The 20030-nt window shown below is 44.9% G+C and overlaps 1 protein-coding gene across 7 annotated transcripts in view; it reads right to left on the reverse strand.

Moving 5' to 3' along the window:
* Window positions 1-20030, reverse strand: part of LOC119458768 (uncharacterized) — a 59240-nt gene that overhangs the window by 18824 nt on the left and 20386 nt on the right. For 2 of the 7 annotated variants that reach the window (XM_049670380.1, XM_049670377.1), the window contains 7 exons: window positions 16561-16608; window positions 10684-10800; window positions 10062-10124; window positions 7876-7923; window positions 6417-6461; window positions 5410-5466; window positions 653-772 (listed from right to left, as the gene is read on the reverse strand). In XM_049670380.1, the coding sequence (XP_049526337.1) occupies window positions 653-772; window positions 5410-5466; window positions 6417-6461; window positions 7876-7923; window positions 10062-10124; window positions 10684-10800; window positions 16561-16608 (498 nt within the window). The remainder of the gene's footprint in view (window positions 1-652; window positions 773-5409; window positions 5467-6416; window positions 6462-7875; window positions 7924-10061; window positions 10125-10683; window positions 10801-16560; window positions 16609-20030) is intronic. The other 5 variants (XM_049670381.1, XM_049670379.1, XM_049670383.1 and 2 more) reach the window with 3 other exon arrangements.

Below are 20030 nucleotides of genomic sequence, written 5' to 3' on the forward strand. Positions count from 1 at the left end.
CTGCCCGCTTCCTTTTGGTGACTGTTTTAGGCCTCTGCCTTACGGGGACACGAGCCCGTAAGGCCTGGCCCGGCACTGCCACCGGGATCGGCCGACATGTTTTGCTGACGGACGCGAAGAATGCCGACAAACTAGAGGCTAACAGTTTCGCTTTAAAACAAGTCTACTAAATTTACTGCAAGTTTAACCAGCGGATATAAACCAGGCCGCAAGACACACATATACACAGGACCAGGGCTCGTAGTGTATATATGTGCTTCTTGAGTCCTCATTTACTTGCATGAGTAAATTTGCAGTAGCTCGCACTAAGTGGCCCAAACTAAAGTACTCCTCCGCCAAACTGGTTAGCTTGATATTGACGGATTAAATTAAGCAACAGAAGCCTGGGCAGTGGTGATAGTTCTTGAGATATACGAGAAGCTCCTATGGGGCTTCTTTAGGACGTGCGTTCCGGCTTGAAGAAAACAACGACGTGCACAGGGTTCCTCACAATGTGAAAGAAAATAAAATATTGGTTTGTTGGGTAATAATGCTAAATTCAAACATTTAGTACGCGCTTTGACTTGCATATAGGCGTGTAATTAGTAGTGTAACATTCAAAATACCATGCTCGCAACATACGATTTTATAGAGATGTGGCATTCGTACTCACCTAACCCACCCGAAGAACCCGACACTGACCCACTAGCACCGCCAGCACCTCCAGCACTGCCAGTACCTCCAAGGCCACTTGTGCCAAGGCCGCTAGTCCCAAGGCTACTAGTGCCATAACCTGATCAAGGAGAAAAAGAAAGAGAAAAAGAGAAAGGAAAGATGCTATCTGGCAACGTCGTAAACACAAATACTTGGTCAGGAGATGTTGGTGAGCTAGATTGAGATTATCAATTAAAATGTAGCGCAGTTGACCAGAGAAAGACGAAATTTAAAACTTACACACACATCGTCGCGGGCCTTGCGTGTGAATTTTTTAATCTTAGATAATTACTTAGCTCTAACTAAAAAGAAACTGTGGCTCCAATCCATGCAGTGAAGGTGGTTGGAGAGCGAAGCTGCAAACGACACCCACAACCATTACCCATTGTGACGTCACTTGAATTCCCACACGTAGCCCTACAAAACGTCAAACCAGAGACAAGTGAAGTGCACTTAACCACACCCTTTATTACTTCACAACGACATTATATTCACGCTGTTTTTGTGGCGTCCTGACTTTCCGTGGTCTACCCATGGTAGCCTGGAATGAACTGAATGAGTTGCTAGACCGTGGTGACGTCACTACGCGATTTCTATGCTGGTGGGTACATTTCCACTTGGAGTAGCTTACGGAACCGTAATCTTTACCGGGAAACACACGCGGGAGGAGGAACGCTGTAAACGACACCCACAACGATTACCCATTTTGACGTCACTCGAATTCACACACGTGGCTCTACAAAGAGTGAAACCAGAGACACTGGTTTCACGAGGGTTTTTAACGACGTCAACCCCTTTCGAAGCAGCTGCAAACGTAATCGTTACCGGAACGCGTCGGAGGGTGTTCCCATTGTTCACACGCGCGTTATCATTCATCATGTGGTTTTGATGCTTGTTTTGTGGCTTTTATTTTCAAAACGAGTGCTCAGTTGTATGCCTGATTTCAAATGAGATATGCTGTTTGTATGCAATTTTTAGCCTGGAGTTTTTTGCTTACGCCAACGACACGAAAATTTCGTCGGCTAATCAAGGTATACAGCTTCTCTGTAAAAAAAAAGTGCCCACGGTGAGGATTCGATACTATGCCCCACCGCCGCTGCAATCGCTCCGTTGCCGAGCGCGCTAAGCACTGCGCCCTGGCGTATTGCCATGGATCGTGTGGTATCACACGCGAGTATGCGAAGCTTTGCTGCTGTATCGTTTCGTGATAGAGGGATGGGTTTCTTCACAGAATTTTCGTGAGCCCTCCTAGCAGCGTCATCGGCATGTTCGTTGCCCATGATGCCGCAGTGGCCTGGGAGCCACTGAAAAGTGATGTCATATCCTTTTTTCTTCTAATTGGTGATATAGCTGCCTTATTTTCAGCACAACTAGGTTTTGTGAACCACGACGTAAAGCGGATAGCAGACAATGCAGTGCTGCCTTCTAATCGGTAAATATGGTCCATGTTCGCCGCAGTTCTTCATAAATCATGTGAAGTGCGCTGCGTAGGGCAGCGAGCTCCGCAGCAGTATACATTGTCCAATGAGAAGTGTTAAACTGAATGGTCTCGGCTTTTTCGGAGAAGATCACAACTCCTGTAAATCCGTCAGCAGTTGTCTAGCCATCAGTGTAAATGGGAAGATGGGCCTTGCATGCCTTGTGCAGCATGAGTAGAGATAGCTGCTGGAGAGCTGGCGATGAGAGTACTGCTTTCGTTTGAACAGCTGGTACCGAGATTTGAACTTGTGGGCGAGCCAAACACCAAGGAGATGATAGCAGCCTCACGGCCGGCGTATAATCTCTAAGAGGCAGTCACGATACGCCGTTATCTCCTGGCAAAAGGAGGCACTAGGCCGGTATTGCGGCAGTGCGGTGAGGGGGTGGAAAGAGGCGCGGGCAATGTGCCTGATGTGTGCTCTGAGCCCTTCCAATGTCGTATGAGTTGTGACTGGGTAATCTTGAGCTATAGCAGTTATTTCCGCTGTCGATGTGCAGCGCCGCAATCCAAGACATGTGCACACCCTGATCGTGTGGACCATTGGCACATGGGGCACTCCCCATAGAGTGGTCTCGTGACGACTTCTTTTCTACTTGAACGCTCTTTTCTACACCAATTGGCCCGAGTGGAAGGGATCCGTCACGAACTCTACGCAGAGGACGTAACAATTTGGACAACTGAAGGAAGCCTTAGGGAAATGGAGGACCGCCTCCAGCGGGCGGCCTCCATCGTCGATAGCTATGCTATCGGCTGTGGTCTCCAATGGGCTCCTGCAAAATCGGAATTTCTGCACGCCGGAAACAATCCCAAAGACAACACGAGTTTGGTTATCTCTCTCATGGTATCTCCTATCAGATATGTCGAGAAAGTCCGGATAATTTACCTGTTCATCCATAGACTGCCCGGAATCTACTATCACCAAACGCAAACGTGGAGGCGAACAGGTCGGACGTATTATCCATCGCGTTTTCAACAAACGCGGTGGGTTGCAGGGCAGGAACGCGCTTCGGCTCGCCCATGCCTTCGTGACCAGCAGGATCCTCTACTCTGTACCCTACCATCGCATTGCGAAGCAATATGACGAACGCATCGACGCCATCATTAGGAAGGTTACAAAGCGATCTCGCATCCTCCCGGTGGCTACCTCCAGCGCTAAGTTGTCGGCGCTGGCGGTGCTCAACCAGTAGTTTAGGGAGGCCCATCTCGTGAACCAATACGTGCACGCGACTCTCGCAGAGGGGATCCGGGCGCCGCCCGCTAGACCGCCTTAACATTAACCACGAATGCATTTTAGAGACGACATGCAGGCTCCCGGAGCTGTGGTGTCACTATAGCTCTAGGTTCCTCCACTCCTGCGCAACATGGACACGCAGACACACGAAGGCAGACGAGAGGCGCGCGCTCGGGCCCTCGAGCACCTTTACGGATCCAAGAAGCAGGGTGTATACTACTTTGACGTGGCATGGCCGTCAACCAATGGATTCTACACGGCCGTCGTAGTTCACCAGGACCAACGCGTTAACAGGTTCTCCTATCGAGCTTTCCCCTCCGCGCAGGCCAAGGAGATAGCTATAGCGCTTGCCGCCTGAGACCCGAATTCAAAGACTATCATCAGAGGTTCGCGCAGAGCCTGTGAACACGACTTGGCGGGCGAGGTCTCACCTTTAGCCGACAGCATTTTAAAGCGAGGCTTGAGGGATTCGGACCATTCCCCCAGACGCATCGTTTGGACTCCGGGCCACCAGCGCCTTAGAGGTAACGAGGCTGCAGCGGATGCGGCCGCCCTGGGCGCTTACCTAAAGGGAACCTCACCCAGGCTCTTGCGGCTCAGAGATTATAAAACCGCTTCTACGGTTCATGGAAAAGCAGGTATACTATTGCGAATGTCATCGCCTCTTCCCGGTCCCAGCTAAGGGCCTGAGTAAGGCCGATGAACGAACCTTGAGGCGCCTGCAAAGCAACACCATGTAGTGTCCTGTGTAGTGAAACACTTTGACCCGAAACATTTTCTTTATCGTCGTCCTCGCTTCTTTTTTCTATCAAAGGAAACATCGGTGAGGTTCAATCTTGCTTTACTGTTGCACTGACGAAGCCAATAGTCAAGAACAGAGCGTCCAAACGGCGTCTTTGAATTCACTGCAGCATGAAACGACGCAAAGAGGGGAAACTGAGATGACCTTTATGAGCAACCCAGGTAATGATGTTCTATTTTGTCATGCTTACGTTACTACGTGCTGTAGGTTCCCCGCATTCCGCGCAATGTTATTTGCAGAAAAGATCACAAGCGAAGCGCAGGGCAATTCGTGCGTCACCGTTGAAATATCTTTCCTTTAGTGACACCTCCTCTTGACGCGCGAAGAGAAGAACTGAACGCAAGATGAGCTGACGTGACAGTCCGCAGCACTTTTCCTTACCGTAATAATAAGACAGCCTCAGTTGTCTAAGCACAAATATGATTCTGCATATTTTTCTGCCATTGTGTTTATACACCCATTGCTTTCCGTGTCATTCCGAAACAATTGACGTACGGGTGATGTATTGGTTGGAACTTGCTTAATTCCCACTAAGGATAGTACTAGTACCACAATAAGCATTATGTATGAAAGAAAAGAAAACCACTGTGGCACACCAGTTAAACTAGCTGGACCGGAATCGGAAATTGATAAGTTGGGATTCCTCCCAGTGACAAACTTTGATTCTCAGTGGCATTTTCCGACGACGACCGATAGGCCGAAAGAAGGCACCACAAAGGTTTTTTCCTGACCAGTAAAATATTTATCTCTATTAAAACGATAACGTCGAAATGCATAACATGATGCAAAGGTGGAAGCAAGGACCGGTAATATGTAAGGATTGTTCTCGCTCCGTTCCATTTTTATTTTTATCAACCACCGCAACCTGCGGCTGGGGTTCTTGCGATAGCGTGGGCGGAGCGAAACTTCTAGCAATGAAGAAGCGCATCATTAAGCTATCCGGCGCAAGACAGACGAGGAGTAGACAGCTATTTCCTAGCCTGAATGCTCATTACAGGTTTTTTAATGATGGTTAACATGATCTGGTAGCCCAAGCTTGAATTAACACTGCTAGTAAAAGTTCTTATATGCTGAAGCTATGTAGCCACGTATGCGACAGGGCTTATTGGTGTTCCAGGATGCATAATCGCAGCAAAAGATAGTTACTTTGTTTAGAAAATACCAAGTGCGTTCGCTTTCATAAAAGGCGGCGGTTGAACTTACCCGAGCTACTTGAAACCCCTGATGCTCCTCCCGCAGAGCCACCGTAGCTGCCATGGCCTGAAAAATCAAAGTCCCATTGGTCTTCTCTAAATTTCACATATTTCAAAGCATGCCTGTTGAGTGGCCCACTTGGACAAAGAAAGGTACGGTGAGATTACTGGATTGGAAGTAAAACGCATATTCAACAAAGGACGCCAAATAGCAAACATAATCAATGTCCTTGGTTTTAGGAATTAAACAATATAAGAATAGATTAGATAAGAATATCTAAGATAAATTAGAAAAGAATACAAGAATAGCAGAATTACAATATCAGATAAGAAGAGGCACGGAAACGGAAGCATTGAACACTGTAAACTGCGAGAGATTAGGGAAAAATTGGTATTTTGAAAATAGACGTAATGTTGATTTTGGCATTAAGTAAACTTTCTATGTATATTGTACAATGTGTATGTAGTAATGGTTTTCATGCATACCATGACTTGTATTGTGTCAAGCCGTTTTAATGGTTTGTTGTACACTTTTTCAAAATGTTTCTGCGTAGTATACATTTTTTCTACAATATGCTTAGTTTTGATGATGTTGAACGAACTCGCCCTTATGTCCTTGTTGATATACAAGTACCAGGAACGCTCGGGTTCTCCTCAATTGACAAACGTCACTTTTCTCCAGCGCCTACCCTCACCCTTCAGAGGAAAATAAACTTGAATTTGAATGGTTTTGTGATCTGGCAATGGTGGCGAGCATGGGTCATGTTGAGGTGTGCTGTGCCTCATCGAAGACGCTAATATTGTCAGGTTGGCGTAAATGAGGAAAATAGTGCGGGAGCTTTTTTCTATCAAAATGCGATGGTTATTACTTAATTTTAGATGGCAACATGTAATTTGCACCACCATTATAACATTGTAACATTTATAGCTTTGTTCCGTCGCATAAGGTACCAGTTTAACGCTTGAAACCCGTTGAAGCTTCATTCGATTTCGTAAAGAGACGGCAGCCACACTGACGTGAGCTAAGTACGGAACCCGATCCTCCAGTTACGCCACCGTGACCTAAGAATGAAAAAGGTATACTTATCTTTTGGATATTCTGTGCATTTTAAGGTATGTGTGTTAAACGCGTTGGGCACAACTCAAAACGCATATAAGTGTCGGCATTGCGAAATGACTTGGTCACATTTCTAAAACCCGGACGCCCAGGCGAAGTCAGACACTTGTGCGCCTGTATTGTAAAAAAAGTGAACGGAATCATAAAGCTTGGGTGCAATGCTTGACAACTTCAAAAAGCGGTTACGACTATTGAAGCTGACCTGAGTTGCGCCTCGGAGACAGACCGCTCAATTTAAAAGTTGATTTACAATAGCAAACTTGGTATAAATAAGCAAACTATGGGACCTTGAATTCTTTTCTGCTAAAAAGTGTGACATTAGAAGTTATGGTGGAGTATGAATTTAAGTTTGCACATCCTGTATAAGTGAATACATTTTATACGTATATTCATGCAAACAGAACGCCATGGTTCAATCTCTGTAAGCGTAGATAGCGCATACAGCAGAGCTACATGAAGAAATCGTGTTTCGCCCAGTAGAGCCACCAGAGCCTGCAGCAAAAAAATAAAATAAAAAAATATAGACGCTCTTCCCCTCCCCTCTCACTCCTCCCATGATGGATGCAATGGAGGCTTTCCTGAATTCAATTAAAATTTCCTGCGTTCGCCCTGCTCTCACGCCATCTGTTGAGACCTTTTATTACTGTTGTCTTAAAGCCGGGTACAGGGCCGCGGCATCAGTGGGCTTGTTTTTAACGCGTAACGTCTCTTCGATACCATTTCTAACGCGTAGATTTTTCATTTACTAACGTATAAACCAGTCCAATGTATATTCTTAATTAAATGAACACTGCGTATCACGGTTATGTACATATATTTTGCCTCTAATATGCCTGAGGTTTCCTTTGCGCTGTATAATGTTGACGTGTGTGACCCCGTGCCACTAGTGCTAGCAGCTTGGTTGATTTTGGCCGGGCCGTTGAATCGAGTGAAAGACAGACACACAAAGTTTTTCGCGTTTAGGTAGCCAAAGAAAGACTATCGTCTTTCAAATATTGTTCGTCTCCTGGACATACTTCCCATGCTTCAACATTAAATAATACTGGCCGAGTCTGTATGGGTTAATATTATTAGAGCGTAAGGACACTTCACCTCCCTCCACCCCCTCCCCCCCCCCCCCCAATCCAGCGAAAGGAGTTGTGGAAAAGAGGTAATAACAAATCTTATGTAATTTAGTAGGTGAAATTATCAAAATTATTAATTTGGTTTGTTCACTTGTAAAACGTGATCGCACCGATTTCAAAGCATGACTTTTTTACCGAAGGATTGCCTACTCGTACCAGTGGAAATTATCACAGGAATATTTAAATTATTGAGAGAGCAGTGCTTGTCGCCTTAGGCGGAGAAATCAGCACTGACCTGAGGTACCCCAGGTACCCAACCCTGCTCCAGTGTGGGCTCCATGGCCTGAAAAATAAAATAAAAATTATCTTCCATATTATATTGCATTCATTCAAGTGCGTTTTTTTACGGCACGTGGGCACAATTCCGGATATATCGAAAAGTACATGTAATAACGAATATTTCGGCACCAATGAAAAAAGTAAGAGGCTGGCCTGACCGTGTGCTGAGCAAGGATGTGGCGCTTCATGTTTCACCTGATGCACACTACTTCCGCTGTTAATGGTTGCCCACCCCTAAAGCGATGTCCTCAACAAGGAACCTTCGAGGTATAATGAATACAACATAATATGGTGAGGGTGAAGCTATGGTTGACGACGTCGGCCTAATGGAGAGGTTGTAGGTGGGAAATACAGTTCCGTAGGTTGAACTGCAGTTGAAGAAAAATAGAAATAAAAAGGAAAACAATCAGTACAATGATTGATCAGGTCTTACGTTCAGGAGTCACGCCAGGGATATGAGAGACGTCGTCGTGGAAGGCCCAGATTGACAATAATCACCTGAAATGCCTACGTGCACCGGAAGCGTGGTACTGGAGAGTTTTGCAATCTGACCTCATCGGATTGAGGCCTCCAGGACCGGGAACTGAAATGTCGAGCTTAATTGTGCTCATTGGGGGAAGACCATTTCTACTGAGTCATCCATGCGGATCGGAATGCGATCATGTACCATTTACCAATCTTAGGAGAAATAAAAAAATAATATTCTGCATAATCTACATGACGAGAAAGACGTACAACTGGGACATCGTTGATTTGGCCGAAGAAACAATAACAGCGGGGAGGAAGCGACTATTTGCAGCTGACCAAAGAGTTTAGCACAAGATATGCAGGTGCTCCAGATGACGAATCTGAAACAGACGTCACTTTTGCTTACAGCATCATAAATATTATTGTCGTGCCGCATAAACCTAATGAAATGGGCCTTAGCATATGTGACTCGTACTCCAGCTTACCGATATCCATAAAAAGAATGCCACCAGTGCATTCTAGCATTATTAGTGCGTTAGCACTCGTACTGCACGCACTTTTCAGGAATCGGCCTCATTGTATGTATGCATCTACCCATTTTGCCACCAACCTGGTTTCTGGTGTAGTACATACTGAAATGGTTAGAGCATCCGGCTGCTGTTTGAAGGGAACCGCGTTCGAAACCAGCCATCGCATCACCTTGAATCACCGAGCACGTGCCAATGTGTACATATGTGCCACTCTCCAACGAACCTCTTTCACGCCAACATGGGTCGCTGCAGATGCGTCGCTGGCTAGGGTACCGCTGTTCCGTAAAGCTCTTTGACGCCGACTTGTAGCACTGGGAATGTGTCAGTAAGTGTGTGCCGCTTTGCAATGACAGAAAAGAACCTTTAAATTTATCCGGCGCCGGGCGTAATAGGGCCCACGTCGCACGGTTTCCCCAAGGACAGTAACCCGACGTTTTATTAGCAGGCTGTGCCACAAGCTTAATGGGTATGTGCGCCTTTTTAAATGAACGCGTTTCATGCCAAGGCTTTAGCGAGCTACGCCATCGATGCACCATGTATGTGCTGCTCTTCAACGAACCCCTCGACATCTTTGACCACTAAGTATGTGCCACTGCGTGTGTGGCCAAGCGAGGGAACAGTTCTCAGCGTTCGCAGGCACCGGTGAGCCACGATTCTCGGAGGCTACGCGCGGATTTTCCGGCAGCGCCACAAGATGGCGCCGCGTGTCCAGAACTAAGCGCGAGAGAGTGGAGTCCGTTTGTGGGTTCAGGGGTCCTGACAACCCTCCAATTTATAGTGGCGGAGATATGTTACTCAGTACAACTTAGAAAGTTACGTATACGTCTTTTTTTAACATACGCGTTACATGATTGTCAGTTCAGTGCTTGATTAACATGGAAAAACAAGTTATTAGAAATCTTTCAAAATTGCTGTCGTTGTAGCGCTGGAGCTCTTTCATCCTACTATAATTCTTGGGTATAGCCTTGGCGCAAGAGCAAGCGAAGTGCACGTCCCTCGGGAGAGGCCCTCGTTATGTAGTGGGCCGAAAACAGTCTAGTGATGAAGACTGTTGTTATAGCGCTCAGATTAACTGGAGTTTATGTTGTCATATTGACCTGCACAATTAAAAAAATAGGTAGTTTCCACACCTGCATTCACTCACCTGCACCAAAAGAAACACCTGATCCTAATCCACCAGCGCCTACAGAAGCACCGGTGCCTAAACCTAAATAGAAAAAAAAGCTGTAATATAATTCATGTGAAATATACCGTGAAATATATGATCAGTGTACCGACTCAACAGGAGCAGAAAAGTGGGTTCAGTCGCGAAAATACTGTTATCAATTAAACACAAGTCGACTAAGCTTACTGCAAATTGAACCAGCGCACATAAACCAGGACCTATACAAAGTACCAGCGCTGTTCATGTGTATATGTGCTTCTTGAGTCCTCGTTTATTTGCATTGGTCGAATTTGCAGTAAGTCGCAACAACTGGCCCCAACTGAAGCACTCCCCAGCCAAACAACTAAGCTTGATCATGACTGATGAAATTAGGCGACAGAAGCCTGGACAGTGGTGATAGTTCTTGAGAGACACGAGAAGCTGCTATGGCGCTTCTTTAGGATGTGCGTTCAAGCACGAAGAAAACGACGGTGTGTACCAGGGTGATATGAACGAAGAGAAAGAAAATAAGATTTTGGTTTGTTTGGTAATAATGCTCATTTTGCCTAAGAATATGCTGACAACGTGGCTCTTTTATAAAAGGTTCGGCATCCGCACTGACCTGAACCAGTCGAACTACCCGTCAATGATCCGCTACCGCCGCCAGCACCGCCAAAAACGCCAGCACTTCCACCACCACCGGAACCGCCAAGGCCGCCAGCGCCGCCAGCGCCATAACCTGGCCAATAAAAAAATAAAAAAAAAATATCTTGCAACATCACAAACATTATTGCTTGGTCAGGAGGCATTGGTGAAATAGTTTGGGATTATCTATTCAATGAAGACGAAAATTAAAACGTACACACACGGAACCTCGGACCATGTGTGTGCATATTTTCATACTAGCTCATTATTAGCTCATTGTGCGACCCCACCGTCACCAGAAAGCCGTGTAGAAAAACGGCACGCAAATTACGTATCCGTCAAGTAACCAAAAAAATCATAAAAAGCGGCCATGGGGAGGATTCAATATTGTGCCCCACCGCCACTGCTACCGCTCCGTCGCAGAGCACGTTAGCCATTGCACAACCATTGCTTTAATTTTGAATATGGTATTACAAGGAATGAAATGATGTATGTACAAGAACTATTTACAATAATATCAGCACCAGGTGGTCATAAGCAATCGCAGGTCAAGGCGCAGAACGTACAAAGAAAACGACACACAAAGCAACGTTTTCTATCACAACAAAAACTTTAAACGAGCAGTTGAACACCTAATCAAAAGTGGATACCGATCCGGCTGAAATTCCTCTCGATCGTAAATGTCCTTTAAGTGCGTGATCATTTGAGCGAATTGCGATCTTGAGGAAAGCCTTCTTTCTGCTTTTCGGTCTTGCATACGAGTTTTCCATAGGCTATGTAGGCCTATAAGTAAAAACATATGGAATGGCACATAATCACACGAAGCAACAAGCTATCAGATACTGTGAGAATTTAGATCAAAAGATTTTCGCAAATTTTATGGAGGACATCACTGAATGAGCATCAGTGTACATCAGATTACCAGGACATGATATACTAATAAAAGTTGACCAAATGCGAGTTCGGCCGTGTATAAAAACTTTTTTTTACAAATTACACACTCAAACCTTGTCAGGTAGAACATGGCTTCAGAAAAGGAATATTTTTGTTTCGTCAGTTGATTGTCGCCTTGGTCACGTGCCTGAAACTATTGAACACTTTTTCATTGATTGTAAATACCACTCCGCTGTAGCATGCGCCACCATTTCAACAGACGACTGGGATGAATATGTGCGAGCCTATGCGCGTGGTAGCGCTCTGCCTGGTGGGCGATTCAGTAGGTAGCAGAGTGAGTGGCTGCGCAGCGATCATTGCGAGCTGCAACTGCTCGCTCTGCCTTTCGCGTTGTCGGTGATCCGCAGACGCTGACGCTGGAGCCCATGGACGACGACGGTGAATAAGATGCAAGGTGCCTCAGATATCCGTCGGACGCCCGCTATGACATCCTCTCAGAGTATGAGGTGGAGTACGACGATGAAGCGGATGAAGAAACGTAGCGTCAACATCGTGGTACCTCTCAGAAAAGTACTGTAATCGTTGGTCAAAGTGGTGTCATCATGATGAAAAGGAGTGTCGGCGAGAAAGGACCCTCAACGCAATGTGCTTGAAACGTTACTTCAACAAGAACTGCGTAATAAAACTTAACTCAATGATCGCAATATGGCCGGTTTGTCGTGTTGCGTTGTTGCGACTTCAGAAGCAGCAGACCCGAGGACAAGAGACAGGAGAACATGGAATTACAGTCGATTTCTTCAAAGATGGAGGAGACATGCTTGAAAAGCTTGCCGCCCTTTACACGCAATGCCTTACTACTTCAAGTGTACCAGAAAACTGGAAGAATGCCAACATTATACTAATCCATAAGAAGGGAGGCATTAAAGAATTGAAGAATTATAGGCACATTAGCTTGCTTTTAATATTGTATAAAATATTCACCAAGATATTTTCCAATAGAATCAGGGCAACAATTGACTGCAGTCGTGCCCCCCCCCCCCAAAAAAAAAAAAAAAAAGACACAGGCTGGCTTCAGGAAGGGATATTCTACGATGGATCACATCCATGTCATTAATCAGGTAGAGAAATCAGCGGAGCTCAATGCACCTCTCTATATGGCTTTCAAAGATCATAAAGAGGCATTTCATACAGTAGAGATACCAGCAGTCATAGAGGCATTGCGTAATCAAGGAGTACAGGAGGCATACGTGAATATCGTGGCAAATATCTGCAAAGATTCCACAGCTACCTTGGTTCTCCACAAGAAAAGTAGAAAGTTACCTATCAATAAAGGGGTCAGGCAAGGACACACAATCTCTCCAATGCTATTCACAGCATGCTTAGAAGAAGTGTTAAAGCTGAGAGACCGGGATGACTTATGAGTGAGGATCAACGGCGAATATCTCAGAAACCTTAGGTTTTAAGATGACATTGTCCTATTCAGTAACAGTGGGGACGAATTACTACAAGTGATTGAGGACCTTAACCGAGAAAGTGCGAGATTTGGGTTGAAGATTAATATGCAGCAGACAAAGATAATGTTCAATAGTCTCGCAAGGGAACAAGAATTGAGGATTGCCAGTCAGCCTCTAGAGTCTGTAAATGAGTACGTTTATCTAGGTCGGTTACTCACAGGTGACCCTGATCATAAGAAGGGAATTCACAGAGAATAAGAATGTGTTATGAATGCAAACGGCCGGCAATGCCAAATCTTGACTGGGAGCTTACCACTGTCGTTGAAAAGAGAAGTGTATAACCATTGCATTTGCACCAGTGTTAACATATGGGGCAGAAACTTGGCGGTTAACAAAGATGCTCGAGAACAAGTTAAGGACTGCACAAAGAGCGATGGAACGAAAAATGTTAGGCGTGATATTGAGAGACAAGAAGAAAGCGGTGTGGATCAGAGAGCAAGCGGGGATAGCCGATATTTTAGTTAACATTAAAAGAAAAGATATGGAGCTAGCTGGGCAGGCCATGTGATGCGTAGGCTGCCTAACCGGTGGACCATTAGGGTCACAGAATAGCTGCCTAGAGAAGGGAAGTACAGTCGAGGACGGCAGAAAACAAGGTGGGGTGACGAAATTAGAAAATTTGCAGGTGGAAATTGCAATCAGTTAGCGCAAGACAGTGGTAATTCGTCCTGCAGTGGAGATAAAAATAGGCTGATGATGATGGTGATGACGCAGCAACTTTACTCTCGGGAACATAACGCTGCACTACTAAGCTCAGCAACATTTCGCGGCAAAACTAAACTCAGCGAGATAACTCTGAATCGCACTCAGTGACAAGTAATCTTCAGAAGAATTGCTTAGATGCTCCCGTAGTTTTAATGATCGTGTTTGTCTCATCAAGTTCGGCCCTTGCGCCACGAGACCCTATACATCGTCATCATCATCGTTATCATCATGCGCACGGCCTGTGAACCGATAAATGGTTGGTCTTTACCGCACATCAGTTGCGCTGCTGAGCACGAGGTCGCGGGATCGCATCCCGGCCGCGGCGACCGCGTTTCGAAGGAGACTAAATGCAATAACGCCCGTGTGCTTGCGTTGTAGTGCACGTTAAAGAACCCCAGTAGGCCAAAATTAACCCGGAACCCTCCACTATGGCGTGCCTCATAATGAGAATTGGTTTTGGAACGTAGAACCCCAGAAAGAAGAAGAACCGCATATCAGGACACTTTTCCGTTAGAAAAAATTCAGAAAGCCGAGTTAGTGACGAAATATGTTAATCAGGCGCACTAACAATACCATTATAGGTAAAAGTATCTTCAGAGATGTCGACAGTACTTGATAAGAATGCTAATGCGAAATATATGGTACTTTCTGATGAAGTGAATGCTACGACGTGCACACATAGAAAAAAAAGTTAGAAAAAAATATTTTTTGGGGTTGTCAAGTTTTCGGATACTTCGACGTTATAACTCGTTTTATGATTGGGTCTTTAAGCGCATCTATGAATGCTTGTTCTTAAAGCATCATTCATTGTGGCAAAGAAGCATCCTTCGTTTGCACAAATAGGTGGCAGGCGGGCACGAAAAATAGCACAGTTACCTGATATTGCCGGCTGTAGTCAAACACAGATACAGTAGATTCTACGAAAGCATCTACTTAAACTAAAGAAATAGGAGGAATCAATCAACTATGAAAGCAAACGTCAGAATTGTTGACCAAGGCCACAAAGCTAAAGAAATGGCAATGAAAGCAATATCTGTTGTGGAGGACGGATATTGACCACAATAAATTTTATGTATGAAAGCAACGAACCGCTGGGGAGCATTAGTTAAAAGACTTGGATCGGAATCGGAAACTGATGAGTTCGAATCCTTCCCAGTGAGAAGCTTTCCTTCTCAGTGGCATTTTCCGATGACAGACCAATAGGCCGAAAGAAGGCACAACAAAGTTTTTTTTCCTGACCACTGAAATATCACTATTAAATCGAAAACGTCGAAATCCATGGCACGATGCAAAGGCCGAAAAAAGGGCGGTATAACGCAAGGATTATTTTCGGTCAGTTTCATTTCTCTCTTATTGTCCACCGCAACCTGCGGCTGTGGTTATTGCGAAAGCGTGGGCGGAGCGTTTCTCGGAACAACGAAGAAGCGCATCCTTACACTATCTGGCCCAAGACGGATGAAGAGCAGAAAACTACTTCTTAGCCTGAATGATCATTACATGTTTTTTTATTGATGGTGAACATGATCTGGTAGTACAAGCTTGAATGAACACTACTAGTAAAAGTGTTTATATGCTGAAGCTATGTAGCCACGTAGGCAAGCGGACTAATTGGTTTTCCAGGATCCATATTCTGCACACGATAGTTATGTTCATCAGAAAATATAAACCGCGTTCACTTTCTTAAAACGCGGCAGTCGAAGTCACCCGAGGTATACTTGAAGTCCCGGAAGCTCCTTCAGCAGAGCCACCATAGATAGCGGTCATAGCCTGAAAAAACAAACTCATCGGTCTTCTCGACATTTCACGTATTTTAAAGTATGCCCGTTGAGAGGTCCGCTCGGACACAGAAAAGTAGGGTGAAATAAGTGAATTGAAAGTAATTACTCATATTCAACACAGGGTGCCAACCAGCGGACCAAATCTTGGTCCTCGGCTACAAGAATTGAACAATGTAAAAATAGTTCAGATAAGAATATCTAAGATAAATGAGCAAAGGTAAGTATATAAAACAACATAAGAACAGCAGGAAGAGAATTGCAGATGATACAGTGAAGGATAAGAACAGATAAGAATTAAAAATATAATCGCGTGTGATTGAGGAAGCATTGTTATTGTGAAAATAGATGTAATGTTGATTTTGGCTTCAAGGAAACTGTCTAGGTATATTGCTGTTTAAGTAGATGGTATTTGTCTTCATGTAAATTATAGCTTGTATTGCGTAAGACCATTTTAGCAATTTGTTGTACACTTTTTCGAAATGCCTCAGTATAGCATAATTACATCGCTAAATTATTTTTGAAGTTCATGATGTTCAACGAACTCGCCCTTATGTTCCTGTTGATTTACAACTACCAGGGAGGCTCGAGTTCCACTAAAGTGACAAAAGTCACTGTTCACCCGCGCCTACCCTCATCATTCAGGTAAGAATAAACTTGAATTTTAATTTGAATGGCACTTGTGGTCTGTCATTGGCGGCAAGCATGGCTCATCTTAAGTTGTACTGTGCCTCAAGCTAGATGCTAAAATTAACAGGTTGATGTGAATGCAAAAAAAAAAGCACAATATCTTTGTTCTATCAAAATGCGATGGTTATCAGCTTGATTTGACAGTGCAACCTGCAATTTCCACCACCATTACAGGATAGTCCCTTTTTAGTTGTCAGTCGAATAAGGTACCAGTGTATCGTTTCAAGACCATTGAAGTTTCATTGGAATTATTTAGGGCGCCGCTGCCACACTCACCTGAGCTGCTTGCGGAACCCGATCCTCCTCCAATTCCGCCATGATGACCTAAAAATAAAGAGTTATGTTCTCTTGCATATTTTCCGCAATGTGAAGCGTGTCGGTTAAACTTGTTCGGCTCAACTCAACGCGTACCGAAGTCCACCTACTAGCTGGGTGCCTATATTGTGAAAAAAAAAATGAACGGAATCAATAAGCTAGTGGGAAGTACTTGACACCTAGAAGAGGCGCTTACGACTAGTCAAGCTTATCTGAACTACACCTCGGGGACAGACCTTTCAAATTAAAGGTTGGTATAGAAAAGAAAACTTGGTGTACAATAAGAAAATTATGGGATGTTTAATTCCTTGCTAATAAAAAGTGTTACGTCAGATGTTATAGCAGAGTGTGAAGTTAACTTTGCACATCCTTTATAAGCAAATAAGTGCCCTACGCATATTCATACAAAGGGAGCGTCAGGGTTTGGTCTCTATAAGCGCAGATACTGCAAACAGTAGAACGACTTGAAGAACTCATACTTCTTCCAACAGAGTCACCACGACCTGTCGCAATAAAATTATATTGTTGATCTGCTGGACATACTTTCGATGCTTAAACATCATATACTGGCCAAGCCTGTGTGGGTTCATATTATTATTGTGTAACGACCACCACCTCCCCCCCCCCCCCGCCATCCGCGACCCACAGAGAGGAGCTGTGCGAATTAGAGCATTAACGGTTGCTCAGTAGAACTTATGAATTGGGATTCTTCACTTCTATAAAATGTGCTCAAGGTAATTAGAAAGCAGCACCTTTTGCCGAAAGAATGCCTATTCGCATCAGCGCAAAATATCACATGAATATTCAATTTATTGAGAGAACAGTGTTTGTCGCTTTAGGCGAAGCAAGCAGAAGTGACCTAAGCCACCCATGGTACCCGACCCTGCTCCAATGGTGTTGCCATGGCATGAGAAATAGTATGAAAATGATCTTCGCTGTTATATTGCATCAATTCAAGTGTGCATTTTACGACACACAGGTACAACTCGGGAAATATAGAAAAGTCAGGCTAATATCTAGAATAGTGCATCACCAATGAAGTTATTAATAGGCGGGCCTGACCGCAGGCTAGAGAAATGCTAACAATATCCACTTCAAATTTTCTCTAGAAGAAGCCGAAGCTTCAAGCCACACCTGATACACACTACTTCCGTCGTATATTGTTGCGTACCCCCAAAGCAATGCCCTCAACAAGGAGCCTTAGAGGTATTATCAATAAAATAGTATAGGGATTGTGAAACAATAGTTGACAATATCAGCGTAATGGAGAGGATGTACAGAGGAAATACAGTTCGGAGTTGTGAACTGCAATAGAACTAAAACAGAAATACAATGAGACATAATCAATATAGTGATTGATCGGGTCTTACGTTCTAAAGTCAAGTCAAGGGTACGAGAGACGCCGTCGTGGATGGCCCACATTAACATCGATCGCCTGAAATCTCTACGTGCACCGAAACTGCGGTACTGGATATTTTTGCAATCTGGTCCCATCGTATTGAGGCCTCTGGGACCGGGAAATCAAACGTATGGCTTGTTCTCATCGGGGGAATACCATATCCACTCAGTCATCCACACAGGCCGGGATGCTTCCGTATACCACTGACCGATTTTAGGAGAAAAGAAAAACATATATTCTGCATAATCTGCGATGACGAGTAAGACGTACATCTGGGATAACGTGGATATGGCAGAAAGAACAAAGGAAGCGGGGAGGAAGCCAATATGTGCAAGTGATAGAAGAGCCGAGCACAATATATTCAGGTGCTTGAGATGATGAAGAATCCTAGATAGATGTGACGTTTGCTTACATGGTCATAAATATTATTGTCTTGCCACATGAAGCTACTCAAATGGGTCCCAGCACATACACCTGGTACTCCAGCTTAGCGATATCCCTAAAAAGTACGCGGCCAGTGGATTCTAGCATGAATAATGTGTTAGCGTTCTCACGGCACTTCACGCATTTTTCGGGGTCGAGTACGTTTGTATGTATGTATCTAACCGTTTTCCCACCAGTCTGGGTCCCTGTGCAGTTACTGGTCGAATGGTTAGAGCATCAGGCCGCTATACTGAGGGAACAGGATTCGAAACCAACCATCGCATCAACTTGGGTCACTGAGCGTGTGGCAATATGTACATAGGGGCCGTTCTTCAACGGAACTCTCTCACGCCAATATGGGTTACTGTAGTTGTGGGACTGGGTAAGGGGTACCGCTGTGAAGTGAAACTCTTTGACGCCTACTTGAAGCACTTTCAATGAACCTATTTTCAGTGAACCTATTTTGTGCCACTTTGGGTCACTGGGTATTCGGTAGGTGTGGGCGGCTCTAGAACGACAAAATAGAACCTTTAAATTAATCCGATGCTGGGTGGAATCAAGCCCACGTGACACGGGTTCCCCAAGGACAGTAAGCCGACGCTTTAGCAGGCTGTGCCGCAATTACACTGGGTATGTGCCGCTCTTCAATGAACCTCTCGCGATTTGTATCACAAAGTATTTGCCACGGAGTGTGCGGCAAGTGAGAGAACAGTTCTTGGCCTTCGCAGGCACGGGTGCGCCAGGCCTCTCGTCTCGGAGGCTACGCGCGCATTTATCGGCAGCGTCACTAGATGGCATAGTGTGTCCAGAGAGAAACGCGAGGGTGGATCCCGACTGATGGTTAAGGGCTTCTGACAACGCTTGAATTTATATCCACCGAGATATATTACTGAGCACGGCTAAATTGTACGTGAATATAATGTATTCACTTGTCAATATATGCATTATGTTATTGTCATCGAAGTGCGTGATTCACAGGGCCAAACAAGTTATTAGAAATCTTTCAAAATGGCTCTCGTTATCTCCCATAAGTCCTTTCAGAAAATAATGCTTAAGTCCCGGACGCAAGAGAAGGCTAAGTGCAGGTCATTCGGGTGAAGCATCGGCGCTGCAGTGGGCATAAAACGGCTGGTGCTGATAATTAAGACTACTGCATTAAAATTAAGTGATCAGTGTTCTTATCCACCTACCCAATAATGAACACGGTAGATGTTGTGTCGGCTGGCGCTCAATTGATAAGAGCACTCTGCGAAGTGCGCATGCGCACTTCGCAGAGTGCTCTTATCAATTAAGCGCCAGCCGACACAAACACTGGTGCCTAAACCTTAATAGAAAAAATTCTGGGTAGCTTGCTTATCGGTTCCTAGCTGGTCCTGGCTATACGAAGTGATGCTAAGTTATACGAAGTAATACCAAGTGATACTAAGCTATACGAAGTGTATAAGCATTTCCTCGTTGTCCGTGGCATCGGGGAACGCCTCGCTAAGTACTTGCAGTCCGAGCACACGTAGGGGAAGTAGGGCGAAAGCTATGCACAGTGTACGGGCGGCGCGCAGCAGATGACACGAAGGGATGACGTAACGGCGCATGCGCAGTAGCGCGCAGCTGA

Source organism: Dermacentor silvarum, chromosome 7 (assembly GCF_013339745.2).
Source record: "Dermacentor silvarum isolate Dsil-2018 chromosome 7, BIME_Dsil_1.4, whole genome shotgun sequence".
NCBI classification, from domain to species: Eukaryota; Metazoa; Arthropoda; class Arachnida; order Ixodida; family Ixodidae; genus Dermacentor; species Dermacentor silvarum.